Here is a 27,422-nt window from a genome sequence, read left to right on the forward strand (position 1 = left end):
TACATGTTCAGCACCAAGGAATTCTGCAGGAAGCCAGGAGGAGTTCAGGCTCTGGAGGACTGCTCCCAGTGCATCCCACAGGGAACCCACCGCTCCTCACGGTTCAGCTGCGCTGGGCGTTCCCTCCCCACCTCAGCCTCCACTCTCCATCCTTCTTGCTTCCCCTAACCCTGTGCACCACCCTCACAGCGGATGGGGGAAGAAGCAGGGGTTCTGCATCCCAGCACTGAGTGATTGATCCAAGGTGGAAGCTCTGGTTATTGTGAAAGGTTCAGTAAAGAAACCTGGTCCTTGAGCCAAGGTCTCTTTGGAACTTGTTTTGTTAGTGAACAGTGGTGAAAACCGTGTGTTTGTGGCTGGGAAAAGCAGCCAGAGCTCACCTCCCCAGCCCAGTTCCTGTGGGGTGGGACAGAGGGAGTGGAGCACCTGGGTCCCTGTTTTACTGCTTTCCCAGATGGCTCCTTGCCTTCCAGTGGAGCCTGGGAGGGAGAAGCCCAGCTGGGAGGGAGAAGCCTGGCTGGCACTCTGGGGCCTGGCAGTGAGACACCCCTGCTGTCCCAGTGCAGGCTGGAGGTGTCACCCATCCCAGCAGCGTGGTGGGGCCCAGGCCGGGCAGGCAGAGATGCTGTTGCATGAGGACAAGTGGGGGGACGGCAGGGACATCATGGGGACATTGTGGGGACATCACAGGCTGCCAGGCATGGGGCTGACTCTCCCTCCTTGTCCTTTGTGCCCCAGGTGCTGCTGCTTCTTTAAGAGGAAACGGAAGAAGACGGCTCAGCGTCACAAGTGACCGGTGCCTCCTGGGCCTTGCAGGAACCACCACGCCTGCAGCTCCTGCCCTGTCTTACTGGAAGGGGCTTCTCTTTAGGAGGGAGGAGGAGGAGGAGGCATAGGAGGAAGAGAGAAAAGTGAAAACAGAAAAAAAAAAACAAAAAAAAAAACAAACCCAAGTGACATTTTAAACCAAAAAGAGAAGAAAACGTTCCAAAACAAACCACTCTGGGGTGGATCTGCTGAATGGTCTCCCTCATTCACTCCAAGCCTGAAGCTCCTTTTGGGACCAGGACTGTGGCTGGCTCAGGTCTTGGTCGCCCTGGGAGGGGGGCTGGCTGGCTGACCCTCCTTCCCATTGTTTACGGTGAAGGCATCGTTGACGCAAACCTGAGGACTGTGCTTAGTTCCTGCTCACTTTCCTCCCCTCCCTCCCCTGCACTCTGCTCCTCTGTCCTCCTCCCTCCTTAATTAAGTGAAGAAATTCCATAGGCTCGATGGGCTGTGGAGAGGGCAGGAGGATGCGGGGCAGGCAGGAGAGTTGCTAGGAGAAGGGCCTGACTGCTGCAGCAGGAAGAGACGGGTTCTCTCTGTGGCTCCGTGGGAACAGTTACACTGTAATGTGCAAGCTGTGAGAAATTTGCAATCTACTGTTCCAGTTAGGGTTTTTTTTCCGGCTCCCTTGACACCTCCCTCCTGTGACAGTAACAGAGCAGTGTGGATTGTTTTAAAGAAGCTGACGTCGTTGCACTTTTTATTATTTTTAGCATTTACAGATGCACATTGTATCTGTGGATCTCTGCGTGGCCACGCCAGCGCAGGCAGACATCCAGCGGGGAGGATGGTGGGGTGCACGGAAATGCCCTTGGTGGAGTGGGGATGTCCACAACCCTCGTGCCAGTCTGGGGCTCCTGACGCCCACCTTGGGCCGCGCGCTGAGGAAAGCATACTTGAATTTCCAATCACCCTTCCTAGCTGCCAGTGAATGTCCTTGCCATGGTTTCCTACGCCGTGCCTGACCCAGCTGGCCAGAGAGGCGAGGCTGATGCCCGGCATGGGCTGGAGGGAGCAGCATGGCTTTTGCCAGGCCAGAGAGATTTGTGCTGGTCTGAGAGGAAGATCAGGATTGAGGTTCCTGGGAAACAGCCATTTCCTGAAATGTGGGCGTTTCTCGGTGTGGGTAGCCAGGCAGCCTTCCCAAATCCCTCCTTGGGCTGGTTGGGAACCTTCTGCAAGAACATATTAGTGGGAGGAAAGCATCCCCAGCAGGGGAGAGGATACTTCATGCCTTAACACTGATCCCATCTGCCGGTGGTCAGATAGGTTTGACTGGAATCGCCTTCACATCCTCTCTGTGAGCACGGGGCACCATCCCAGCCCTGCAGCAGCCACGCTTCTCCTGCACCACTTTGAGCCAAACCAATAGCAAGGAAAGGGCTTGGGGTGCTTTGCACACCCAGAAAAACACTGAAATCATGCATCCAACTGCAGTGTTTCCCAAACTGGAGAGGAGGCTGTCCAGGGGTTACTGGAGAGGTGGCAGGGCTGTGGGAGAACTCGAGCAGCTTTGGGGAGGTTATAAGTAATTGGACTTTGTCTTTCCATGTGTGACACCAGATCAGGCTGGAATAGTTCAGTTGTGATAAACTTGGCCCTGGCTTACCCAAAAATCATGGAGAGCATGAAGGGAGGAAAGGGAGAGACTAGATCTCATTCTTGTTTATTGGATTTAATGCTAAGCTGTGTAGCTTGGAGTTCACAGAGCAGCATTGCCAGGAGGTTCAGTTTCCCTGGCTGGGTAGGAGCAGGCTTAGAGGGCACGAGATCAGCCTGGGCAGCAAGCTCTGGGCTTGCTCCTGGTGCATTCCTGAGTCAGGCAGACACTGGTGTGGTGCCAGGGTGTTAAAGCCTCCCTCCTGGCCAGGATGCCAGCAGGGCATCTCTCCTCCATTCTCGGCTGCGTTCTCTCCATGCCTTACCCCAGAGAGCGCGACGGAGGCGCAGAGCCCTCGGTTCACACGTGCACCTCCTTCCTTCCCCCTCAGCAAAGAGCTTTCCTCCAGCCAGGCCGTGGGCTGGGCTGGGCTGGGAGCGGGGCAGGAAGGGCACACTCCCCTCCCGCAGGCAGGTGCCAGGTGTGCCGCAGGGAGGGCACGGCCACGGGCACATTCCACCTTTCTCCCTCCAACTCCTCCGCTGCCAGTGGTTCCCAGAAGCCGCGCCCGTGGCACAGGCATTCCTCTCTCCGCTGTAGGAAACCATGGTTTGGCATCTTGGGAGGGTGTCCAGGGGCAGGGGCGCTCCCCCTGCCCGCTGCCCACAGAGCTGGCCCTGAGACACTTCCGTTGCTGCCCTCCCAAGCCCCACTAAGTGCCTGTCACCAGAACTCGATTCCTTCTGCATCTCCTGCCGTGTTTGGTCATTCCTCGCTGCCTCCACTCAAGGAGCAGCTTGTAGTTGCAGCATATGTAAGTGTTTGCAGGGTGAGGGAGGGCGGGGGGGAAAGGGGCCATCTCAACAGGTTTTGTTCCTAAATGTTTTTGGTTTCTTTTTGTTTCGTTGTTTTTTGGGGTTTTTTTTGTTTTTTGTTTTTTGGTTTTTTTAAGTGAATGTATTTGATCGTTTAGAAACTTTCCTGACCTTGTTTTTAAGTGGGTTGGTTTGAAAGCTGTTTCATGGTGACCCACTACAGCTTCTCTCCAGAGATAACGGTGTTCTTTTAATCCTACAATGATGTGTTTGTAGGGGAGGACTGTCCCCCCACGGCATGCTGGTAATGCTCACTTGTACCAAGCCCTCTTGCACTATAATCGTACGTTGGACTCTTCAAAAAAAAAAAAAAAAAACAGGGCAAAGATGTGGGGTGGCTTTTTAACAAAAAAAAATTAAAAAAATTAAAAAAATAAAAAAAAAAAGAAAGAAAAGAAAGCAGGTTACCAGCAAGTCCTGTGCTTGAGGGAACCGCTGTCCCCGGGGAGCTGGGAGGTGACAAGGTGAGCAGCCAGACTGAGCCAGCCATGCTGTGGAAGGATGTAGGGCATTATCCTGGGCAATCCCTCCTCGCCGTGCCGGGAGCAGTTGGCAGCCAGGAGGCCCCAGGCAGGGGAGGGCTCCTGGGGCTCCTGGTGCAGGTGCCTCTGACGCCGCTCTCGGCCCTCCAACGTTGCGATGCAGTCTTCTGAGGTATCAAGTGAGATGATTTTTTTTTTTTTTTCAATAAAACATTGCACTGCTGCATTGTTCTCCATGAATAGAAGTATTTATTACCTCAGCCTGACCACGGCACTTGTGTTTTGTCTTCCTTTGGCTCTGCTGGGCGCTTGTGTCACCCTTCGTTCCCTTTGGAGGGGACAATGCATGGGTGGGACCTTGTGGGACCTTCTCAACTCTTCATGCTTTACAGCCGTGGGTGGTTCAGCCCTATGGAGCTGGGCCAGGGCATGGTGGTGCTGATGTCCCTTGTCCCTGAGGCAGAAGGGACCACAGGGAGAAGGGTACTGGGACCTGCCCCTTTGGCAAGGCTGTGGGATAAAAACTGAAGGAAGGAGTGAGAGAAGCCCTAATTCCTCTTAAATACCTGGAGAGGCCGAGATGGAAGCCCACAGGATTTTCTGTGGTGTTGCAGATGCCTATGTTCAGCTTAGCACCATCACTGATCACTGAAGGTGTCACTGCCCATGGCACGGGTTAGACTTGTAAAGGTCCCTTCGAACCCAAACCAGTCTGTGATTGCAAATCCTGCAGGCAGTTAGACATGTGGGAATTAGGTTTGCATCAGGTCTGGGGCACTGTCAGTCCCAACAAGGATAAACCTCAAAGGTAGAAATGGGGCCCTGGATGGGGCTGGGATTGAGGGGCCGGATTGGGAGGGTGGGGTGAGGCCTGAGGGAGGGAGGTTCCAAGGGTCAGGGAGAGAATCTTGGAGGCTCATCTCAGAGCGCACATGTCCCCAGGCAAATTTTTGGGAGCAAGAAATGAAAGATCATGCTAAAAATTATGCATCTAAGGCTGGGAATTAGGGGAAAAAACGTCACACGGGAGATCAGAGCGTGGAGCAGGTTCCAAGGGTGGGAACACTTTGGTTCAGGTGTCTGAGCGGGTACAGCGCCAGCTGCTCTCAGAGGCGCTTTGGCTCTGGGGTGGCATCTGCAACGCGCCCGCTCAGCCATTGACCGCAGCCATTCAGCTCGCCGGGGGCCGCGGCTGCTGCTACCGGGGACACACCGGGCCCGAGGACAGAGCGGGGACAAAGCAGGGACACGCCGGGCCCGAGGACAGAGCGGGGACAAAGCAGGGACAGCACAGCGGGACACGCCGGAACAGCACCCCCGGCCTTCCTCAGCCCCGCCCTCCGCCCGTGCCCATTGGCCACCGCCACCCTCGGTCCCGCCCCCCTCCCGCCTCCTCCCCCTCAGTGACCAATCATCGCGGCGTTCTGCTCATGATTGACAGCGCCGCGGCCGCCCAGCGAGGGGCAACGTGGCATACGCCCGCGCTCCGCCCGGCCGGAAGGGGCTACTTTCCCCCCCTGTGGGACCCTGTTGGTCGCGCCCAGGCGGGCGGAGCGGGCGGGCGAGCGGCGCGGGCGGTACCAAGAGGTGGTGCGGGCGGGGGTGCGCGGCGGGCGTGGCCGGATGCCGGCGGCGCGGCGGGCGCTGTGGCCGGGCTGCGAGCGGCGCAGGATGAAGGTGCTGGTGGCGGCGGCGGCGCTGGGCGCGGCCCTCCTGCTCCTGCTGCCCGCGGCCTCCCGCGCCGACGAGCGCAAGAAGGGACCCAAGGTCACCGCCAAGGTCGGGGGGGAACCGAGGCGGGGCCGGCGGGGGGGATCGGGGGAGCCTCCGGGGAGTGGGAGCCCGGATGGGGCGGGGGAGACCTGGAGAGGGAGAGCTTGGGGTGAGGGGCCCTGGATGGGGCTGGGATGAGGGGCCGGATGGGGAGGATGGGGAGAGGCCTGAGGGAGGGAGGGCCCAGTGCGGGGTGATTGGGGGCACCTGAAAGGGGGAGGTGGCCTGGGGAGAGCTCAGCCCAGCTCTGGGGAAGCTGAGGGGGGACACTGGGCTGAAGGCTCCAGCTGGGGTGAGTGTGAGGCTGCTGGGGGGATGCAGCCAGGGCTGTGGGCACCAACCAACCTCCCCTAGGGAGGCTTTGGGCCTGGTTGGAGTTAAAAGTTGGACTTTCGGGGGTGAGTCTGGCTCCCCTGACTCCCCCTAACCTTCCTCCGCCCCCCTTCAAGGTGTTTTTCGACCTGCGGATCGGTGAGGAGGATGTGGGCCGTGTCGTCATCGGGCTCTTCGGCAAGACAGTGCCCAAAACTGTGGAGAACTTCATGGCCTTGGCCACCGGAGAGGTGAGGGGACCACGGCACCCTGGGCCTCCCCTGCCCCTGCTCGGGTCCTGCTCAGTGCCCTGGGGCAGCGCTGGGGCCATGGAGCTCTGGTGTAGGTCTGGCCCTTTGCCTCACTCCCTGTTCTCCCTCCACACTCCCAGAAAGGGTTTGGCTTCAAGGGCAGCAAGTTCCACCGTGTGATCAAGGACTTCATGATCCAGGGAGGAGACTTCACCCGTGGTGACGGCACTGGAGGTAACCTGGTGGATCCAAGCCATTGTCTTGGAGTGAGACAGCAGCTGCAATTCCAACCACTGCAGGGCTGTCCCTGGCACCAGTGTGTAGAGCTGGAGCTGGGTGGAATCAAGGGGGCATGGAGCTCACAAAGACATGGCCTCAGAATTGAGTGCTGGGAGCCTCCTGCTCCTCTCCCTTGGCACAACACCCCTGCCCAGCTCCCTGCAGCAGCCCATGGCTCATTCATCCCTGTGGCATCAGTGCTAGTCCCTGCTCTGGAATTGCTCATTCCCCCACCCGCCTCATGTTGGAGCTACCACCACCACCACCCCTACCTGCCATATTCCATGAGACCTCTGTGGCCTTTTCGTCCCCTCTTTAGGTAAAAGCATCTACGGGGACCGTTTCCCTGACGAGAACTTCAAGCTGAAGCATTATGGGCCAGGCTGGGTGAGCATGGCCAACGCTGGCAAGGACACCAACGGCTCCCAGTTCTTCATCACCACCGTGAAGACGCCGTGGCTGGACGGGAAGCACGTGGTGTTCGGCAAAGTGCTGGAGGGAATGGTGAGCCAGGGACAGGGAGAGGGGTTGGCGCTCTGGGAAGGGCTTGGCTGAGCTGGGTGTGCTCAGTGTCCCACTGTCACACTGTGCCCCACCAGGACGTGGTGAGGAAGGTGGAGAGCACAAAGACAGACAGCCGGGACAAGCCCCTCAAGGACGTCACCATCGTCGACTGTGGCACCATCGAGGTGGAGAAGCCCTTTGCCATCGCCAAGGAGTGACGGGACCAGGGACCAGCCCTGCCAGGCTGTGGGGGGCTGTGGGATGGGGCTGCTGTGCTTCCCCTGCCCTGGGTCCCGCTGTGCCCCAGTGCCAGCCCCTCTCCCTGCTGCCTCCAGCCAGTGGGACAGGGCACAGGCTGCTCTTCCATCACTTTTGTAAGAAGCACATGCACCAATAAATGTGACCAATGTGTTTTTTAAAGAGCTGCTTCTCTCCTGCCTTCAGAGGGGTGCAGATCACTCTGCATCCCTCAGCCAGATGCACCCCTCAACCTTTCAGCCCCCCTTCCAGCCTTCCTTTTTTATCATCTCATCCAGCTGGGAGCAGTGCCACAGTTGGCCCTGGGTTTGCTTTGGGGAATTCCACAGCACAGCACTTTGCCAGTCAGTCAAATCCAGGAGATTTATTGCACCAAAGCCTGGATGCAGAGAGGTTTTCCAGCACCATTCAGCATCCAAAGGCTCCTACTGCCCACAGCAGCAGGGGGGAAGGCAGAGCTCCTGCTCTGCCAACAAAGGCACTTTGCATGGTGGTGGGAGAGCATTCCCAACATCCCTTTGGCTTCTCCCAGCAGGGAGGAGCGAGTTTCACCACAGGGATCCTTTCTCTCCCCACTGCATCCCCAGGTGCTGGGTGGAACTCATCATTCCAGAGGCTGGGGGTGCTGCCAGGCCGGGACACGGCTCAGGGGGAGGTAGAGGCCCTGCAGGACCCCGCTGAGGACGGTGTTGGGGAGCAGCTCTGTGAGGAAATGGGGGTGCTGTAACAGCTGGGTCCCTCCTGGGCCCCACTGAAGGAGAAGCACCTTTGTAGGAGCCTCTTGGAGGTTTTGGAGCCCTGCCCTGCTCCTTACCGGGGCCGCATGGCCGCACGTAGGGATCCGAGCAGAAGCCGACAGTGGGGCGCTGGGGGGGCAGGAGTCTGGTGCTGCTGTGGGAGAGGGGACACCAGTCCTCAGCCTGTCCCCAACCCCAGGTACTCGTTAGGGGCAGGGGGACAATCCCAGAGCCGTGTGGGATAACCCTGGTGCCAGCAGAACTCATTACTCACGGGGGGCTGCTGCCCTTGGGGCTCTGCTGGCACCGCCGCACCTTCAGGAAGTCCAGGATGTCCTGGGGCAGCTCCTTGTTGTGGTACAGCACACCCTGCAATGCCCCAGGGGGGGTCAGCACCCCATAAACCCCTCCCAAACCCACCACCGTGTGTTCCTCACCCCTAAACCCAGCCTGACCCTGCCATGAACCCTCACCTGCAGGTAAACCTCCAGGGCCTGTCGGCGCTGCTCCAGCGCTTTGGGCATCCAGTTGGGCACGTGGCGCAGGGGGAAGTCGGGCACCTTGCAGGTCTTCTTGATCTAGGGAAGGTGTGGGGGGATCAGGGCAGGCCAGAGAGGGTGAGGCCAGGCCTCCCTCGTTCCTCCTGCAGAGCTGGGGGCTCTCACCCGCTTGTGCAGCGCCTGGAACTCGCTGTAGCGCTTGGTCACCGTGTGCCGCCGGCCATTGCACAGCACCTCCACCTGGAACGCCTGCAGGGGACAGACAGACAGACAGACAGACAGACAGCGTGCTCCTCGTCAGCCCCAGCCTCACCGTGCTCACTGTTCTGTCTTCATCCTCACCATCCCTCATCATCCTCACCCTTCTCATCAGCCCCAGCCTCACCGCGCTCACTGTTCTGTCTTCATCCTCACCATCCCTCATCATCCTCATCAGCCCCAGCCTCACTGTGCTCACTGTTCTCACTGTCTTCATCACCTTCACCACCTCTCATCATCCTCAGCAGCTCCAGCTTCATCATCTTCAGCATTTTCAGCATCCTCACCATCCTGATCAGCCCCAGCCTCACCATGCTTGTTGTCCTCACCATCCCTCATCATCCTCAGCAGCTCCAGCCTTATCATCTTCACCTTTCTCCTCATCCTCACCATCCCCAGCCTCAGCACCCTCACCACACTCATCAGCCCCCAGAGGAGGTAGGGGCCTCCAACTCACACACCTGTGGAGAGCACGTGGGACACTCCACCCCCACTTCTCCAGGACAGGCAGAGACCCCCAATCTCCACGGCAGACCTTCAACACCCCCATGGCCACGGGGGGCACCATGGGACCAGGCAGGACCCCCACAAGCAGATGGGACACAATTCCCCCCTTCCAAGGGGAACACAGAAAGGTGTGACATCCCAAACCCCACCAGACAGCGACCCTGGGGCTGGCAGGGACCCCCAACACCTTGGGGTGTGCAGGGACACCAGGAAGGGACACGTGGGGACATCAAACCAATGGGACAGAGGGAGACAACCCTTTTTCCCCAAGGCAGGTGAGGTCCCCTACCTAAGGATAGTCATGGATCTCCACCCTCCTGGGGAAGGCAGGAGAACCCTTCTTTCCCCCATGGCAAGGGGTCCCCCCAGCTCCAGTGGGGATCCCCCAGGCCAGGGACAGCCCCTGCTGTCAAAGGTGGGCCCCTGAGGACAGACAGACATCTCCATCCCACAGGGACCCCCCAGGCCAAGGTAGAAGGGCAGAGGACCCACGTCAGACAGGAACCCTGTGGGGGCCTCTGCCCAGCACCCCCTGGGCCAAGGACCCCCATCCCCTCCCCTTCAAGGGCTTTGTGTCCCCCTTCCCACAAAGGGATCCCTGAGGACAGCTGGGGACCTCTCCTCCTCAGGGCAATGATCCCATCTGCCCCTCTCTCCCTGTGCCTCCTCACTCACTGCACAGCTGGGACCCCTGAGAGGAGGTAAGGGCAGCTGGGAACCCCCCGAGCACTTGGAGGATTTGGGGACACCCTGGTGGCACATTAAGAGCCCCACACCCAGGGCAAGCAGGCACCCAGAGACAGACAGAGACCCCAACATCCTGGCCAGGGGGCACCTGGTCAGAGGGGATCCCCAGGGTAAAGGAACAGCCCCTGGGCCAAGTGGGGCTCCCCAGTTACACCTGGGACCCTCAGTCCCTACTCACATAGAGATACCCTCGGGGGCAGGTGGGGAGCCCATGGGAGAGACAAGATCCCCAGAACAGGACCCCGGGGTGGGCAGAAAGAGCCTCCAACCCCTGGGGACAAGGCAGGACCCTGCACCTCGGGGTGACAGGGAAGCTGCGGGACAGACACACACACTCCCGACTTCCAGGGCAGGAGGTGCCCCCGGCAGGGCCCAGGACAGGTGGGCACCACCCAGGGACACTTGAGGACCTGCAACCCTTGAGGCTGGGACACTTCAGGGTGGCCTGAGGGAACGAGGGGACCTCCAGTGCCAGAGGCAGAGGGGCATCCCGGGGAAAGAAGGGAACCCCCAGCCATGGGGGCTACAGGCACCTCTCCCCTTTCAAAGGTGAAGGGTCTGTGCTCCCCTGGCTGGGACCCTGCAGGGACAGGCAGAGGCCTGCAGCCCCTCCCTCCCCAGGCCCAAACAACCTCACCTTGCCCACGTCCCCCATCCCTCCTTCAAGGGCAAAGGGTCCCCATGGGCAGCGGCCCCTGTGGGGATCCCGCCCGAAGCCCCGGGTCAGGGATCTGCTGGGGCTGCCGGGGACTCTCCCCGGCCTGTTTGGGGTCCTCTAAGCCCACAGGGACACCCCGACCCCGGGCACGAACAGGACATGGGGGAGGTGGGACAGGAGAGCGCCCCAGCCCCTGGGTTAGGGTGGAAGCCCCGCTGGGCACGGAGAGAGCCCTGGGGAGAGGCAGAAACCTGCAAACCCCGCAGCCAGCGGGCACAGCAAAGCGCTGGATCCCACAAGCCCGGAGCAGGGACAGCCCCGGGAGCAGAGACGGCCACCCCCTTTCAGAGGCAGGGGCTCTGTGTCTGCCACCGGCAGGGAGGCCCCAGGGACACGCAGGGACCTCCATTCCCAGGGCACGTGGAACACTCCTGGGGCAGAGAGCGACAAATCCCCCGGGAGGGTGACACCCCGTCGGAACTCGGGGACCTCCAGTGCCAGGGAGCGAACCCCTAGAGCAGGGAGAAAGGGGAAAGGCAGGGAGGGACTCGCACTCCGAGAGGACACCCTGGGGACAAGCGGCGACCGCCAGCTCCCGGGGCAGGAGGAGCCACCCTCACCCGCCCTCAGCCCCGAGTCCCGTCCCGTCCCTCACCGTGTGCGCCCGCTCGGGGCTGCGCGCTGCCGCCGCCGGGGGCTCCGCCGCGGGGATGGACACGGCGATCATGGCCGGGACACGGCGATCACGGCCGGGACACGGCGATCATGGCCGGGACACGGCGATCATGGCCGGGACACGGCGATCATGGCCCGGAGCGGGGCCGGGGCCGGGCAGGGACCGCCCCGAGCGCCCCCGGCGGGTCAGGGCCCCGGGCAGCCCGGGGGATGCGGCGGGCCCGGAGCGCACTCTGAGGGAGCCGCGGAGGCGCCGCAGGGAGCCGGCTCCAGGGATAAGGGGAAAGGAAAGAGGGAAGTCAGCCCGAGCTGCCTTTTCGCTTTTTGAGCGGGTATCGGTTTTGATAAAGCGCACACGCGAGGCTGGGAGGGGGGAAGGAGCAATCCCGGGTAAGGGAGGGCGGGCAGGAGCACCGCAGCCCCGAGAGCTCCAGCGTGGATTGATTCCTGGGGAATGCCACAAACTGGGATCGCCACACAGCCCCGCTGAGCTCAGATCCCAAAAAGGCTTCCACCGGGGGAAAGGCACAGAGCCAAAGCCTAATCAAGAGCGGGGACAGGTGGCCAGAGCAGTCCAAGGTCACCTCTGTCCCGTCACAACACGGGGGAGGCTCTGCTGCCTCCAGGGATGCACCCTTACCCCTCCCCATCCACCCCAAACACCCAGAGCCTGCTTGCCCTGATAGAAGTTTTATTACAGAACTTTAATGGCACTGCAGGAGTAAGATAATTCATTAGAGCCTTAAAACCCAGCCTGAAAAATAGATATTTGCCAGATCTCATTAACCCCCTGGCTGCGGGTCTGGTCTGGAAGCAGGAAACTAGTTTCTCTTCAGTAAGAAAATATATGTTGCTAAATGAAAAATATACAGTTAGAAGAGTTACTGGCTCACAAGCTGTTCTTCTGGGGGTGACACCTCTACCAGCCCCAGCATGTGGAACGAGGGGTCGCTCACGTGGAAAAGAGGAGGAGGTATAGTGTATATAAAAAAAAAAAAAAAAAAAAGGCAAAATTCAGGTTTGTTTGCTCAGTCCAATTAAGAAATGGCCTTGGCTTCGGGCAGGAACGCTTCCCAGTACTTCACCAGCTGCAGGGAGGAGAGGGAGAGTCAGGAGCCTGGAGGATGGGTCATGCTTGAGAGATTCACAAGCACGGCCTGAACTTGGACATAAACCCACATCAGGGAGCACTCACCTGCTGCTGAGAGTTCAACAACGTCTCAAGGTATTTCGTGACATGATTTCTGAAGTCCTTAGATTTCTCTTTCTGCAAGAGATGGCCATGAGGCTGGAGCAGCCACCAAAACCCTCCAGAGAGTGGGAGGGGGAAGGAGAAACCAGCAGGATTTTGCTGTTCCTCCTGGGGCCCCGTGAGGGACACAGAGGATCTTTGCCCACCCAGCTCCATTTTAAGATTCCCTGTGGGAAGCCCCCTCAGCGACAGCCCAGCTCACACCTGCTGGGATTCAGGGATGCTGCTGTGGCAGGAGCAGGGGCAGGAGCCCGGGTCAGTGCCTGGGGCTGCCCCACGTACCTCGAAGCGGATCACCTCCTTGCGGATGACGGCAGAAATGCGCTCAAAGTCCCGCTCGTACTGCGTCACCCGCGACTCCCACTGCAGGGACAGCAAGGGCACCGTGGGCACGGGAAGAGGAGCCCCTGCCCCCTCTCCATGGGCGTTTGGAGCCACCACTGTGCCTGTGAGAGGGGCTGCTGGAGCAGAGCTCAGCCCTGGGCACCGCCTTGGCGTGGTCCTTGGTGTAACCCGGCCACAAACACCTCTCCCTCCTGCTCAGGAGGGGCCCCCCAGCCCGGGAGATCCTTCCCCAGCCCAGGAGATCCTTCCCCACTGCAGCAGGGAGGGCAGGAGCAGAGCAGAGACCCCACGCTCTGTTCCCTACCTCTGAGATCTCATCCTTGGCCTGCTGCAGCTTGTCGGGTTTGTTTGCCCACAGCAGCCTGGCCTCCATCTCCCTCTTCTTCTGGAGCATGGTCTGGGCATCCTGCCACCGCTGCCAGGTCCTCATGCGCTGGTCAAAGGCTCCCTGGGGGGAAGGAGGGGCACAGCTCTCCTGACAAGGGGACACTGCAGCTCCTGGACCAAAGCTGAGCCACACCACAGACTGGAGCATCCACAGCTCCTGTATGGAGCACTGGGCCCAGGATATGGTGGTCTGGCCTTTGGGGCAGGAAGGGGTCAGCTTGCTGGACTTGCTCCTCCCATGGGATTGCTCTTCCCAGTGCACCAGCTGGGCTGTGTGGATTTGATGCCCGGGTTCAGGAGCACTCAGCACTCAGGCCATGCCACAGCAGGCACTTGGCAGGTCAGTTTTCACCCCCGTATCACAGGTTAGCAGCTCACAGCTTCAGCCTTCACCTCTGGAAGGGCTGGGGTCACCCACAAGCCCTGAGCTTGCTCCACATCCCCTCTGGAGAAGAGCAGCACAGCCAGGCCTGACCCACAACCATTTTCCAACCCACCCAGGGCACTCCTGCCCAACCAGCAAGGCTTCCCTCTGCCTGAGGAGGCCATGCCCTGCACACCCTCTGCTCTGCCCTGTGCTTGAGTTTGGAACACCTCCCTGCCCTGTGCTTGAGTTTGGAACACCTCCTGGCATCCCTGAGCCTACAGTGGGCACAAGGAGCAGGAGCAAAGGAATCCTCACCTTCACAACCGAGAGCAGGCGGATGTAATCCCCCAGGAGCTCGGCCAGGAGGAAGAAATCATTGTTAGCCTGTTCATGGTGCAGCTGCTCGATCTTCTCCTCCACCTCAGCCAGCTGGGACAGGGCCCTGGACAGGGCTGTGTTGTCCTCCGAGCTCCCCAGCATGGCCAGGCTCTTGGCAAACTGGGCTGTGTTCAATGCCAGCTCTGGGAACGGGATGGGGGTCAGGAGAAGGGCCTGGCTGCACCAGGAGCTCCCCAGCACAGGGTCCAGCCCTTGGAGCTGCCTCCCCACAGCTCCAGGAGGTACCAGCAGGGAGAGCCAGCAGCTCCCAGCCGTGAGGAAAAGGGAAGCAGGAAAGGGAAGGAACAGGGAAGCAGCTGAGCCCAAGGACAGGCACAGCTTTGCAGAAGTCGGTGAAAAATGCAGAGGAAGGGAAACATCCCCACTCCCAGAGGTCAGCTCTGCTCAGGTTTGCTGCAGCAGCATTCAGGCCCATGAGGACAGGCTGAGGGAGTTAGGGATGATCAGCCTGCAGAAGAGAAGGCTCCAGGGAGAGCTCAGAGCCCCTTCCAGTGCCTGAAGGGGCTCCAGGAGAGCTGGAGAGGGACTGGGGACAAGGGATGGAGGGACAGCACACAGGGAATGGCTCCCACTGCCAGAGGGCAGGGATGGATGGGATATTGGGGAAAAATTCTTCCCTGTGAGGGAACTGAGGCCCTGGCACAGGGTGCCCAGAGCAGCTGGGGCTGCCCCTGCATCCCTGGCAGTGCCCAAGGCCAGGCTGGACAGGGCTTGCAGCACCCTGGGAGAGTGGAAGGTGTCCCTGCCCATAGCAGGGGGTAGAACAAGATGGACTTTAAGGCTCCTTTAGCCACCCTGGGATTCCGTGATCCCACAGGGCCCCGGTTCCCTTCCACGCTGCCATCCCATCTTGTGGAGCTGCACACAAGAACTGGGGTGACCATTTCTGATCTCCCAGGAGGAAGGGACAGAGGGTCCTTTACAGCACTGTCCCAGCTCCTCGGGAGTGTCCCTGGGACGATGGTGACCCTCTCCAGGCCCAGCCCAGGCGTGTCCCTTGTCACCTTTGCGGTGGTTCACCAGCGTCTCCACCACCGCGTGCAGCTTCCGCAGCCGCTGGTCCTCGCACTCCACCTCCTGCAGCTTCTCCTCAAACCACTGCAATGGGCAAATGCAGGGCTGATTCTCACGGGGGAGGCTTTCCCTGCACCCAGAGCTGCAGCTGGGAAGGGCACAGAGCCCTGGAGTGAGGACAGGGATGCCCAGAGGTGCCCCACACTCACCATGTCCGATTCGTTCATCTTGATGGTCATTTTACTGACTGCATCCGTGGCTTTGTTGAACATCTTCATTATTCCTGCTCCACTCAGGGTCTGGGTTCCTACTGCTCTTGGGAGCTTGGAAAGGAATGGAAAAGTTTGCTTTGCCATAGGAGATGGAGGGAGCTGGGAGAGCTGGAGGTGCTCACCTGGAGACAAGAAGGCTCCAGGGAGAGCTCAGAGCCCCTGAGTGTCTAAAGGGGCTCCAGGAGAGCTGGGGAGGGACTGGGGACAAGGCCTGGAGTGACAGGGCAAGAGGAAATGAGTTTCCACTGCCAGAGGGCAGGGACAGATGGGATATTGGGATGAAATTCTTCCCTGTGAGGGTGATAAGCCTCTGGCACAGGTTTCCCAGGGCAGCTGTGGCTGCCCCACCCCGGAAGTGCCCAAGGACAGTGGATGAGGCTTGGAGCAAGCTGGGATAGCAGCAGGTGCTCCTGCCCTGGCAGGGGGTGGAATGAGTTGGGCTTTTTGAAATCCCTTCCAGCCCAAGCTGGAAGCTTTAAACTGTGTTCATATATTTCTTGTAATGTCTTCAATTTTTGTTAGTCTGGAATTGACTCACTGCAGGAGCTTCTGCCCCGTTCCCTCCTTTTCCAGTGTTGTCTTTACCTATTTATGCACTTAAACATCACATCTGTCTTGAGAACATTTGTATAACAGAACCTATTCTGATGTCAAAATAAATATATATAGACAATAAAAAGGAATTTACTCAACCTTCAAAGGTGTGGGTTAGTCAATTGTTCCAAAAACAACCCTGTCAGAATGAAGTTGAATAAAATGTTTGTCTGACCATACTAAATAATGTTACTTACAAAGGCACTGTAGTTCTTTCACCTTCTTCATCTGGCAGCCATTACATTAAGTGGTTCTGATGATTCTGTTTTGCCCATGAGGCACCTGCTGAGTGATCTCTCTCTACCCTTACCTCAACCCACAAGCCTTTTGTTTGTTTTCTCCCAGCTGAGGGGATGGTTCAGCAGCTTTGGTGGGCACCTGGTGCCAGCAGCAGCTCCCACTCCCCACTGAGCTTTGGGGGGACCCTGCCTCATTAACTGCTCAAGAACCATTTCCTTCAGCACTCCCACGGGTTCCTCACTGCACCCTACTGACCTCCTCCTTCTCCAAGAACTCCCTGACGTCGGGGTCCTGCAGCATGGTTGGATGGCTGACCACCCTCCGTAGGTACCTGTGGGAGAACAACTCCAGGAGTCACTCTGGCTGCAGCAAATCCAGCTTCTGATTTTAAATCTGTCCATCACAGCTCGGCATTTACTCCAGAACAGCAGCTGGGGGGCTGGAAATCAGAGCCAGCAACTGTTCTGATTCACCCAGCAGCTCTCCTGTCTCCCTGGGGAATTTGGTGGTGCCACCATGAAGAGCAGCCCTCTCTGAGGTCCCTCACCAGCTCAGGGACAGCTGAGGGGGTCATACCTCTCTAGAGCAGCCCGACGTTTTTCTAGGAACTCTGCAGAGGAGGAATCTTCTTTCCCAACTTTCACTTTGGTCATGCCTAGCACAGAGGGAAGATGTGATTAATGAGCTGCTCCAAACTCTACACACGAGGTAAAGTGGTTTATTACAAGGGAAAGTGGTTTATTACAGACTATCAGGGTGACAGTGGAGGAGAGGAATCTTACAACAGGAATGAGACTTTGGAAATTTGAAATCTGCTCACACCCAAGGAACTGACATGCAGGAAAGAGGCAAAGCAATGGGCTGAACTCAAGTGAACAGCAATTCAGTGACACCACTGAGGTTTTACTCTTCACCAAGCAGGTGGGGAGGCACCTGTGAACTCCATCAAGGATTTAAGTGCAGAGCTCCAGGTGTGGAGCCAGAGCTTTGTGTGTGCCACGGAACCCAGATTAACTTCCCTGCCAGCTCTGAGGCTGCTGCAGGGCAGTCCCTGGGCCCAGGGGAGCTGTGGAGGGGCAGCCCTGGTGCAGGGCAGCCCTGACTCACCGATGAGGCTCTTCTCGGGCGGCGGAGGCACGATGAAGCCGTTCTGGGCGTGCTTCTCCGACAGCTTCTCATAGAGCCCCAGGAAGTCACTGAACCTCCTCTTCACTGAGAACTGCTTGCTCCTGAACATGGGCATGCTGGTCTGGGGAACACATGGCACGTGGGTCACACTCCCCCAGGACAGCCTGGCCCTGCTGGCACCTCTGGGCTGGAGTGGGACAGCACCAGCTCTGCAAGATGTCAGCGGTGAGCAAAGCAAGTTTTGGCCAGGTTTTAAGTTGTTTCTTTCCTAGCTGGGTTCTCCCTGGAGCCAGCAGCAGAATTATTGGCATTAAATAACAAACAGCTGTTCCTGCAGCCGTGGGCTGCTTAGTAAGCCCTGCCCATTGCCTAATCCCATCATCCCTGCTCCACACGGGAACAGGGACACACCCCTCAGGCCACCTAGACCCACCAGTGCTTTGGACTGAGTTTGCACAGCAGGAATTAAGGATAACAAATCCTCTTGTCTCTTCTTCAGACCACAGGTTGTAGCCCAGCAGCCATGGTACAGGCAGCTGGAGCAACTTTCCAGAGCCCAGAGCCAGACTCCAAAGCATTCCAGCAGCTGCATTTCTCATGGAAACTGAGGGGAGAAGGTGCTGATGTGAATGCAACCACAGCAGCACGCTGCAGAGAGTGCTGAGCTCAGGTCAGCTCAGTCTGCTGCTGCCACTGGCACAGAACCCTCAGCAGCAGCCCCGGGCTCAGGGACTCTCCCAATGGATGCCATTCCTGCTGCTCCCTGCAATGCTGAGCATCCCTCTCGGCCAAGGCTGCAAAGAGGGAAATGGCTGTGAAAATAAAGCCAGTCTCCTTTCAAACAGATTCCAACCCTATTCCTCTGCTGGGCTCATCCTTTGTGGATTATAACTCCTGAATCCACAGAACAAGGCATTCAGGCCTCCTGTTTATTTAGGTCACTGCTGGCTTGGCTGAGGACACACAGTCCAGCTGCCTTTAAGCATGGAAAAATAATGGAAAATGAGACACAGAGGGGTCAGACATACCTGTGTTGACACTTTGTAGGCTACGTAGGCATTCATGCCATCCCCTAAGGAAAACAGAAAGGAGGTGTTGGTGTTGCAGACAACAGTTATGGAAAATCCTTTCCTTAGGATTTTTCCTCCTGAGAAGCTGAGAGGCCTCAGGAACAAAATGTAAACATTGATTATCTGCTGCTGTGGAATGCAACAGGTGCATCTGGGATTGGTCTCATGTGGTTGTTTCTAATTAATGGCCAATCACAGCCAGCTGCCTCAGACAGAGAGCCAAGCCACAAACCTTTGTTATCATTCTTGGCTATTCTATTCTTAGCCAGCCTTCTGATGAAACCTTTTCTTCAATTCTTTTAGTATAGTTTTAATGTAATATATATCATAAAATAATAGATCAAGCCTTCTGAAACATGGAGTCAGATCTTTGTCTCTTCCCTCATTCCAAGAACCCCTGTGAATGCCATCACATGCTGGGATCACAGCATCAGCACTTTCCACTATTCCCTGGGCACAAAGCACAAGGCTCCTGACCTTTTCTTGCCTCAGTGATCCTGGTTTCGGGTCTGATGGAGCCCTGGATCTTCCTGCAGCACCAGAGGCAGCATCCTGCTGCATGGCCCTGGACTCCTGCCCAGCAGCCACTTCCCAACCTGCTTCTGCCTCCCCACACTTCCTACAGAGCCAGCCCTGACAATTGGGCACTTGTTGTGCCAGCAGCCTCTGGGCTGGCTCCACACATCTGCTCACACCCAACAATTCAGGGGCTGTGGGGCACATGAAACAGTCCATTCAGGGGATGCAAGGCAGCCTGGATGGGGCTGGGTCCTGGAACACCACAGGCAGTTTGCTCCAGCTCACACAGAAATCCCCTTGTTCACCTGGCAGTTCATCTGAAGGGCACCCTCTGAGCTCCAGTGCTGCCCTTAAGATGCATCTGACTGACACCTCCCAGCTCCAGGGGTCACAGGCCATGGAGTGGGAACACTCGTGGGGCTGCTCTGCTGCCTGGGATCTGTTGTCCCCCTGGGTTTTCTGCACCCCAGAACTTCCACATGGCTGGTTGTGACACTCTGACCCCTCCTTCAACAGACAGAAACCCTCTTGCTTCTCATTTTGAAGCCAGAGTCGTTTCCCTGGCAAGCCCAGCTTCCAGGGAACGTGCCAGAGCATGGAGCAATGCCCTCAGCTTCAGGTTAAGGGAATTTTGCTTAGCCCATGCCAGCTGCACACAGGGCAGTGCTGCCTGGAGGTCATGCCAAGCTGGTCACCACAGTCCCAAAAACCTGGCTCTGGGCTTTCCAGAGCTAACTCTGCCTGGCTCATTCTCACCCTGGGCTTTGTGCAGCATCATTTCTTTAAGATGCCAGAGGAAGCCTTGGAAATGTTATTCAAGGCTCAGGTTTGTGCTCAGAGGCAGGAGCTGCAGGGCCCAGCCTGGCTCCCCCAGCCCTTTTCCCTACAGGACTGTACTCACCAACTTTCTCTGGGTCACTCACTCCCACAGTCAGGTCAAATTTGTCCTCCTGCTCCTCCTCCTCCAGCTGTTTGGACAAAGCACAGAGGGACAGCAAGTGAAAACAGGAAATCAGGGTTGAACCCACCCCAGAGCATCATGGTGAGCTTGTCCTCCTGCAGGGCAGCTCTAGCACCTCAGTCTGGCCAGGACTGTCCTATAAACCATTCCAGCTCCTCCCTGCTGTGTCCAGGCAAGGATCCCACACTGGGCTTGTTGTTCCCACCCCACTCTCTGCCCAGACTGGTGCACAAAGTGCTCAGCCCCAGGAAGAATCTGCAGAGCTCCCATTCACAGCTGGGACCCTCTCAGGAGCAGAATCCAGCACTGTGACAGCTCTGGAAGGAATCTGGACCTCCACAGGAGCAGGAATGCCACCAGGCTGAGCTGAGCCCCACTGCAGTGGTTATCAGTCCCAGACTGATGGCCTGAGATACAAATCAGGGCATTCAATGAGGCAATTACATATTAATGACATCATTTAAGATTCGTGTTTCCAACTGAGAACACAGAGAGGTCCCTGCCAAAGCCAGTTTGGAATTCTCACCTCCTCATAGCTCTTTGAAAGGTTTCTAGAAGAACTTGCTGCTACATCTAATGAGGGCACAGGACTGGAGGGTTTGGGCACCTCCTTCTTCTGGTTGTTCTGAGTGTTGTCAAGGGACAGCTCCACGGTGGCATCTGCCAAAAGAAGTTTGCAAGGGTCAGCCTCTCTCTTTTTTGGGGTTTCTGGAAAGGCAATTGCAATATTCTCTGATTTGTGGGATCCAGGAGGTAACAACAACCCTAATGAGCAAAGAAATCCATGGGGAGAACACCTGTAAGCAGTGGAAGAGCACAACAAAGCATTGTCACTGCAGAAAGAGCATTTGAACACTCCTGCTGGAGAGCAGCATGGCAATCCAAGGAAGTTCTTGTTCCAGAAGGAACCAGGCATCACCTCTCATTGATCACCTCCTTGATGGGGAGCTGCACCCTGGAGCAGCTAAAGCCAAGGCAGATGATTGTACCTGGGAGGAAGAATCCTTCCCAGGCCACCTCTCCACCTGGGATATGTTAAAACCCCCACCTCTTAGCAGAATTATGCAGAACTGACTCTCAGCCCATCATGCCAGTGCTGGGGGCTGTCTGACTCTCCTCACTTTCCCCTGCTGAGGGGGTTTGTGTTTCCTGTCCCTTGGGAACAGCCAGGTCTCTACTAGAGATGCTTCTTCCACTGGCTTGGAGCCAGGAGAAGGTGGAGAAGGAAAACTCTGAGGAGACACTCATCACCTCAGGGCTTAAGGCAACAAAAATCTCATTTTAATCCTCTTCAGCTCCCAAACAGGGGAGCTATGGCAGGGGCTGCTCCAACCTTCCTGAACACAACACCAGAGCAAACTCAAACATGTGTCTGAGATAAGGATTGATGATCTGCTTTTGGTTATGGGGATTTCAGGGCTATCACTCCAGGCCTGGGGCTGAGAGAGGCCCAGCACACCCAGACTCACCTGCAAACAGGTCCTGGTCATCCTGCTCCACATGAACTCCGTTCTCTTGGGAGGAGCTGCTCACAGGGAGAGGAGGTTCCTCTTTCAGGGCTGCGGAGTTGCTCTGTGAGAGGATTAAAAGGTCAAAGGCAGGTCACACACTGAGGGATGGAGGAGAAACGTGTCACCCTCCTTGCCCACCACCCTGTGCCCTTCAGCCTCACCCTTCTGCCACTCACACCAAACTCTGGAGCCACTCTCCACCCAGAAAGGACTATGCTGTCTGCTGGGACAGACTTGGGGACAAGGGGACAGCCCACCTGAGAGCTTTCATGCCAACCAGTCCTCCCCAGCAGAAGACAGAGCTGCTCCAGCATTCCTGTTACAGACGCCTGCATCCCACACCATCCCTCATTTTGCAGGCAGGCAGATATCCCAAGGATATCTTCCCCCAAGGAAGAAGGGGACAGCCAGTGCTGCTCTGCAGGTCCCAGCAGAGAACAGAACAGGTCATTGATGGGCAGTAATGGAGCTCTAACAGAGACTCCTTGGCACTCTCTCCAGCAGGGCAGTGCCACGGGATCAGGTCGCTCCTGAAGGAGTGAGGCTGTGCTGAGGCAGCTTTTGTTTAAGGTGGTAAAAACAAAACAGCCATCAAAACACTCACTTGGTGGCAAGAGCTGCTGTATTTTAGGATGTTTTCCTAGAGGAGGGAGTGCTCTCAGCAGTTAAAGGCAGGAGCTGTGTGTGTTAGTAATGGAAAGGGGGAGCAGAGCCCTCCATGGCAAACATCCCTCCAGACTGGTGTCCAAGCCAACGAGAGGCCTGGTGCCAGTGGTGACCCATGAGGAAAGGGCTCACACTGCCCCTCTGCTCCCCCAGGGAATATTCAGGCTCATAAAGAAGCCCACTGTGCATGGACAAAGTGGTTTTCTGCTGTAACTGCTTCCCAGCTTGCCTTGAATTTAGTTCCTCAGTTCCTTCAGTTCCTCAGACACGAGCGCACCACGCCCTGCTCCCACTTCTCCATCTGCTGCTGCAGAGGAGCTGTGGCCTGCTTAGATCAGCCCATAGAGGACACCAGCCCTGTCTGGGCTGATTCAGCACCCCAACGTGCCCCTGCTGTGCCAGGCTGACCCTCACACAGGGAAACACAGCTCCTTGGGAAGGGCTGACCCTTGGGGGCAGCCCAGAAAGGGCTGTGCTCGCACAGGGATCCAACCCTGCCAACACACAGGAGAGGTTCGGCTCTGCTCCTGCTCAGGTCTGACCCAAACCCTGCCCTGCTGGTTCCCAGGTGCTGCTGAGCCTCCTGAGCAGCAGCCAGGCTGATCTGCCTCCCCTGCTGCCCACAGAGTGTTTGCTTAACGCTCAAGGGCACGGCCAAGCAAAGGCACCAGGTCACAAGAACAGGCCTGTGTTAGTTACAACAGGCTTCCACAAACACTGATAAGCTGCTGGGGCTCAGCAGCCTCCCCTGCCAGCACTGGGATTGTGATTCCCATGAAATCCCACGGCACTCCGTGCTCACCCCTCCTGGTGGGCCACAGACCATCCATCCACCTCCCACACCCTCCAGTTCCTCACCAAAGGAAGCTCCTGTGAAGTTCCAGACCATCTCCATGACCTGGTGCCTGCCACAGGGACCAGCACCTTCCTCCTGCAAGGCCCAGGGCTGGACTTTCCCAGGTCTGCAAACAAACCCAGCTGCTGTTCTGCCCAGAGAGTGTGAGTTCCACCCTCACAAGGTCACAGTCCATCCACATTGCCCAAATCTCTTTTTCCCTGCTGCACAGCACAAGCACAGCTCACAGACAGCAGGCAGGAGCTGCCCCAGGGCTTTGTGGCAGGGGCAGGAGAAGCTTGGCCAGGCCATTCCCAGCAGGTTCATCTGGTCATGGCCACAATCTCCTGCTCGAGGCCTCCCTGGACTGGGAAACAGCAGAACATTCCTGGAGAACTTCCTGCCACAGACACCAACTCCTCCTGCGCCTCCAGCTGGACCTGGCAGGCTGCAAAAAGCCTGGGTGAGGTGGGCAGAGGCTCCCAGAGCTCAGGGAATCACCCCCACAGCATTCCAGCCTGCAGGAAGGGCTTCTGGGGCCCCTCTAGCTGAGATCCCTGCCCCATGAAGATGCTGATTCCAAGGACCAGAGGCTGACTGGGCAAATTCAGCAGACTGGGAAAGCACCAGCCCGTTTTAGCTCCCCTCCTGCCTGCTGGTCCCTGCTGGGAGCAAACCTGGGAAATGCCAGCAGGAGCCTTCAGCAACCTGGATGTGCTGCACAGGAGACTGCTGGAAACGAGGAAAGCTGCTGACCCCCTTCACACCTTCCCCTTCAGCACGGATTTGTGCAGCAGCCCCTGGTTTGCTGAACCAGTGCCACCAGAGGCTCCAAACCCCTCCTGCAGCCCCAGGAGGGTTTTGGAATATTTGGTGGTACGTAAACCCCCCAGCACAGAGCCCTGGTGAGCAGGGGACACTGGATGGCTCCTGTCACCTCACCAGGCTCAATGTCAGCATGAAGGCACCACGGCAGCACGCTGTGGGTGTGGAGGGGAGCAGAGCTGACGATGTGGGGAAGGCAGACGGAGCCTTTCCCCCACGGAAGCCTCACGGTGAAGAGGCTGAGCTGTGGCTGCCCCTGAGGGACCCTGAACCCCACACTGCTCCACCAGCTGCCATGGGCACAACACCGTCCAGCAGGGCAGGCTGCTCCCAGCTCCACCCAGCCCGGCCTTGGGCAGGATTTCAGCAGGATCAGAGAGGGAACAGCCCGGGCACAACCCTTCCCTCGGTCCCGCAGCCCCGGGAGCGCTCCGAGCCCCGCCCGGGCTCCCCCTGAGGGGACACCACACCACAGGCATCGCCCCCTCACGCTTTACTCGGGGGATTTGTTCCGCACAATTTTCACCAAGCCCAGAGGATGCCCCGGGCAACTGCTCGCACACGGGCCCGGCCCCGCAGCGCCCCGGGGCGGCGCGCACTCACGCTGCCGGTGAAGATGTCCTCGCCCTCCGAGTCGCTGTCGGGGGCGCCCAGCCCTTGGTGCTCAGGGAAGGGGGGCGGGCGGCGCTCGGCCGGGGAGGGCGAGCGGGACCCGCGGCTGCCGCCCGACGCCATCGCCGCCGCTTCCGCCCGCGCCCGCCCCGCCGGAAGCGCCCGCCACGCCTCAGCCCGCGGGGCGGGGCCTCGGATGCGGGCGGGCTGCGGATTGGGCATCGTCCCTGCTCGCCCCGCCCCCGCCGACAGCGACAGCCAATGGGCGGCGGCGCTGGCAGGCGGCGCGTCGTCACCATGGAAACGGGGGTGCGGCCGTGCCGTTGTGGCGGCGGAAGGAGGAGCGCGGGGAGCTCGGGGCGCTCTGTCCCCGCCGCGCCCCGGCTGAGGGACAGCGGGACCCCGACACCGATCCCGTGTGCTCTCACAGCCCGGGGAGTGCTCCCCTGTCACCCAGAACAGGGCAGGCGGAGCCCCTCCCCCCCACAAAAACATCGCAGGGTGAGCCCTGTGCCTTGAATTAGCCCCATAACCTAGAAATGCCCCAGCACGAACCCCGTACAAAGTCCAGGGCATCCAGAATGAGCCCTATACCACTCCAGGTGTCCCAGGATGAGCCATATTCACCCCCAGGATGTTCCAGGATAAGTCCCAGACCCTGACGATGGCACAGCATGTACCCCATATATTCGCCAAGACATCCCAGGATGAGCCCTAAAACACTTAAGTTATCCCAGGATGAGTCCTATACTCACCATGATTTTGCAGGATGAGCCTCAGACCTTAAAAACGCCCAGAATGCACCCTACACCCCACTGAGACATCCCAGGATGAGACCCATACCCTTCAAAGCACCTCAAGATAAACCCTATCCCACCAAAACCATCCCAGGATAAGCCTCATACCCTGGAGTTAGACCAGGACGAGCCCTTAATGACCCCAGAACAGCCCAGGATGAGCCCCATATCCTAAAGATGCTCTAGGATGAAGTCAAATTCACCTACCAAACCTTCCAGGATGAGCTCCATAACCTCAAGACATCCCAGGATTAACCCCACACTCCCACAAGACATCTCCAGATAAACCCCAAGACATCCCAGGATGACACACACACCTTGAAGGTGTTTCAGGATTAACCCCATACAATTTGGGTATTGTATGGGGTTAATCCTGAAATTAATCCTGGGAGGCTTTGGTAGGTGTATGGGCTTCATCCTGGGGCATCTTCAGGTATGGGGCCCTGGATGAGCTCCATACACCCCAAAACACTCCAGGATGAGCTCCATACACCCCAAAACACTCCAGGATGAGCCCCACACTCCCTGTTCCCCCTCAGGACAGTGACAGCCCATGGTCATGGGTCACCATCATCCTGTGGGGCCAACAATGCTCTCAGGAGAGCACCAGGAGGAGCTGGGCAGGTGAGACACCCTAAACTTCCATCAGCTCTGATTAAGGGAGAGCATCCAGATGCAGGTGAATGATTTGGGGGTCCCTGACCTGCAAGACACCCCTGAGCTGGATTCATTCCTGGGTCTGCCCATGGAGAGGGTCTGTTCCTGCAGGTGGGAAGCACTGGGTGCTATGGGAGAGTAACAGAGATGGGTTTTGCTTCTTTTCCCTCAGCTTTCTCCTGTAATAGAGAAGCAAAATCCAGCAGAGATCTCCAACCTTCCATGCTAGAGAACTTGTTATAGCACACATTTGCAGCCAGGTCACACTTTCATCCTTCATCCACTCAGGCAAGGAGCAAACAGAAAACAGAGCACAGCTTATCTTTATCTGAAGGACTTGCCAGTGTCCTCCCCAGCTCCTGCTATCAATGAGCAGCTGCTCATTCCCTCCTGCCTGAAATTCTCCCTGGGATTTGTAACAGCAAGGTCTGTTCTTTCACTGGCAGGTGAGACCCACACTGGAATTCTCCCCAGTTGCCTCAGTGGGGTTGGAATGAGGGGTTTACCCCATGGAGAACTTGCCAGTGTCACTCTTTGGAAGAGGATGGCTAGGAATGAACAGAGCTGTGCCAGAAAACTCCCTAAGGATAAAGCATGAGGAGCATGTACATCCTTTAGGATGAGCAGGAGGAGATAGAGCTGCCAGGAGGATTGGGAGGTTTTGCCAGTGGACTCTGCACTCTCTGAAGGAGAAGAAACTGAGCTACCTTGATGAGCAGTGGAGATAAATCCCACCCAAGCCCCCACAGCCTTATTCTCTGTAAATTCTCCCTTTGGACCCTAAAGGATTTCCTTTTAAAGGAATAGTTTGATCCACTCAGGGTTAGAGCTTGGGCAGTCTGAGGATGAGACAACTTTCTGCTGCAAATCTCTTTTGGGTACACACCAGGCTTTGGGTGTCAGGTTTAGAACTCTGGGGGGTGGAAGTGGCCCAGTCCCAGCTCTCCCACAGGATCAGGAGAAATCCCACCATAAAGCCAGGCAGGAGCTACCAAGATTCCCACAGTGGGAGCAGACATTGTATGCACTCAGCCTCAGATAGAAAAGTGAGGATCAGCTTGGAGGGGTCAGAAATGCTTAGGAAGATGCCTCAAAGTACTTCCAGCTGGAAGACTTCAGACTAAACAGCCTTTGGGAGCTCATCAGAGACAAGAGGTGCTTTATTACCCATCCACATATGTTTAACACCTCCCCAGGTGTGCATCAATCTCTATTTCCCTGTCAGGACAAGCTCTAACTTACCTTCCCCACCACATCCTTCTTTTCCAGCCCACTCAACTCCCTGTGTGCTCAGCTGTGTGGGGCCTCTAATCCCCTCTCCAAGCACTCCTTTCTCCTCCTCCTCAATCCTTTGAGCATCCCTCCCTTCTCCTTGCCTTTTGCCAGGGGTCTCCCTGCCCAGCAATGCCCATGGCACCACTTGTGCATCCAACATAAGCTGCCCCAGGAGCCAGAGGAGCTCATTCATCACCTTTTTATTTTATTTCAAGCACTGTACAGAACGTGCCATAGACAAAACCCCCTCCCCAGGTGCTCCCAGCGCCCCTGTGCCCTGCCTCGGTCCCTGCCATGACCCAGCACCCACCACTGCCAGGGGAGAGGCCAAAATAAGTTACACCCACCCACCCCCGTGCTCCGGGGCACCGGGACAGGGTGGCATCGCATCGGTGCCATCCCCGCCGCTGCCCGTGTCACCCAGAGTGCCCTGCACCAGGGTCAGTGTTCGT

The 27,422-nt window shown here is 57.7% G+C and overlaps 4 protein-coding genes across 5 annotated transcripts in view; 2 read left to right on the top strand and 2 right to left on the bottom strand.

Annotated features, from left to right (window-relative positions):
• CSNK1G1 (casein kinase 1 gamma 1) overlaps nt 1-4,051 on the top strand; it is a 99,380-nt gene extending 95,329 nt beyond the window's left edge. For both annotated transcript variants that reach the window (XM_058033147.1, XM_058033148.1), the window contains one exon: nt 739-4,051. In XM_058033147.1, the coding sequence (XP_057889130.1) occupies nt 739-793 (55 nt within the window). In that variant the 3' untranslated portion in view covers nt 794-4,051. The remainder of the gene's footprint in view (nt 1-738) is intronic.
• A 1,357-nt stretch (nt 4,052-5,408) lies between these two features.
• Nucleotides 5,409-7,324, top strand: PPIB (peptidylprolyl isomerase B). Its single transcript, XM_058033404.1, has 5 exons — nt 5,409-5,564; nt 6,008-6,121; nt 6,262-6,355; nt 6,720-6,904; nt 7,000-7,324. The coding sequence occupies exons 1-5, from the start codon at nt 5,409-5,411 to the stop codon at nt 7,120-7,122; spliced, it is 672 nt and encodes a 223-aa protein (XP_057889387.1). The 3' UTR covers nt 7,123-7,324.
• A 438-nt stretch (nt 7,325-7,762) lies between these two features.
• SNX22 (sorting nexin 22) lies at nt 7,763-11,296 on the bottom strand. Its single transcript, XM_058033657.1, has 6 exons — nt 11,225-11,296; nt 8,565-8,648; nt 8,373-8,477; nt 8,174-8,268; nt 7,977-8,053; nt 7,763-7,864 (listed from the first exon to the last, which is right to left on the bottom strand). Exons 1-6 carry the CDS (start codon nt 11,294-11,296, stop codon nt 7,767-7,769), a joined length of 531 nt encoding a protein of 176 aa, XP_057889640.1. The 3' UTR covers nt 7,763-7,766.
• A 622-nt stretch (nt 11,297-11,918) lies between these two features.
• SNX1 (sorting nexin 1) lies at nt 11,919-24,370 on the bottom strand. Its single transcript, XM_058033229.1, has 15 exons — nt 24,233-24,370; nt 21,262-21,364; nt 20,319-20,452; nt 19,733-19,799; nt 18,271-18,314; nt 17,222-17,363; nt 16,691-16,769; nt 16,370-16,445; nt 15,218-15,331; nt 14,999-15,092; nt 13,911-14,116; nt 13,146-13,289; nt 12,779-12,859; nt 12,440-12,511; nt 11,919-12,332 (listed from the first exon to the last, which is right to left on the bottom strand). The coding sequence occupies exons 1-15, from the start codon at nt 24,362-24,364 to the stop codon at nt 12,282-12,284; spliced, it is 1,539 nt and encodes a 512-aa protein (XP_057889212.1). The 5' UTR covers nt 24,365-24,370; the 3' UTR covers nt 11,919-12,281.
• Between the last annotated feature and the right edge of the window lie 3,052 nt (nt 24,371-27,422).

The sequence above is a fragment of the Melospiza georgiana genome, chromosome 13, assembly GCF_028018845.1.
Source record: "Melospiza georgiana isolate bMelGeo1 chromosome 13, bMelGeo1.pri, whole genome shotgun sequence".
NCBI classification, from domain to species: domain Eukaryota; kingdom Metazoa; phylum Chordata; class Aves; order Passeriformes; family Passerellidae; genus Melospiza; species Melospiza georgiana.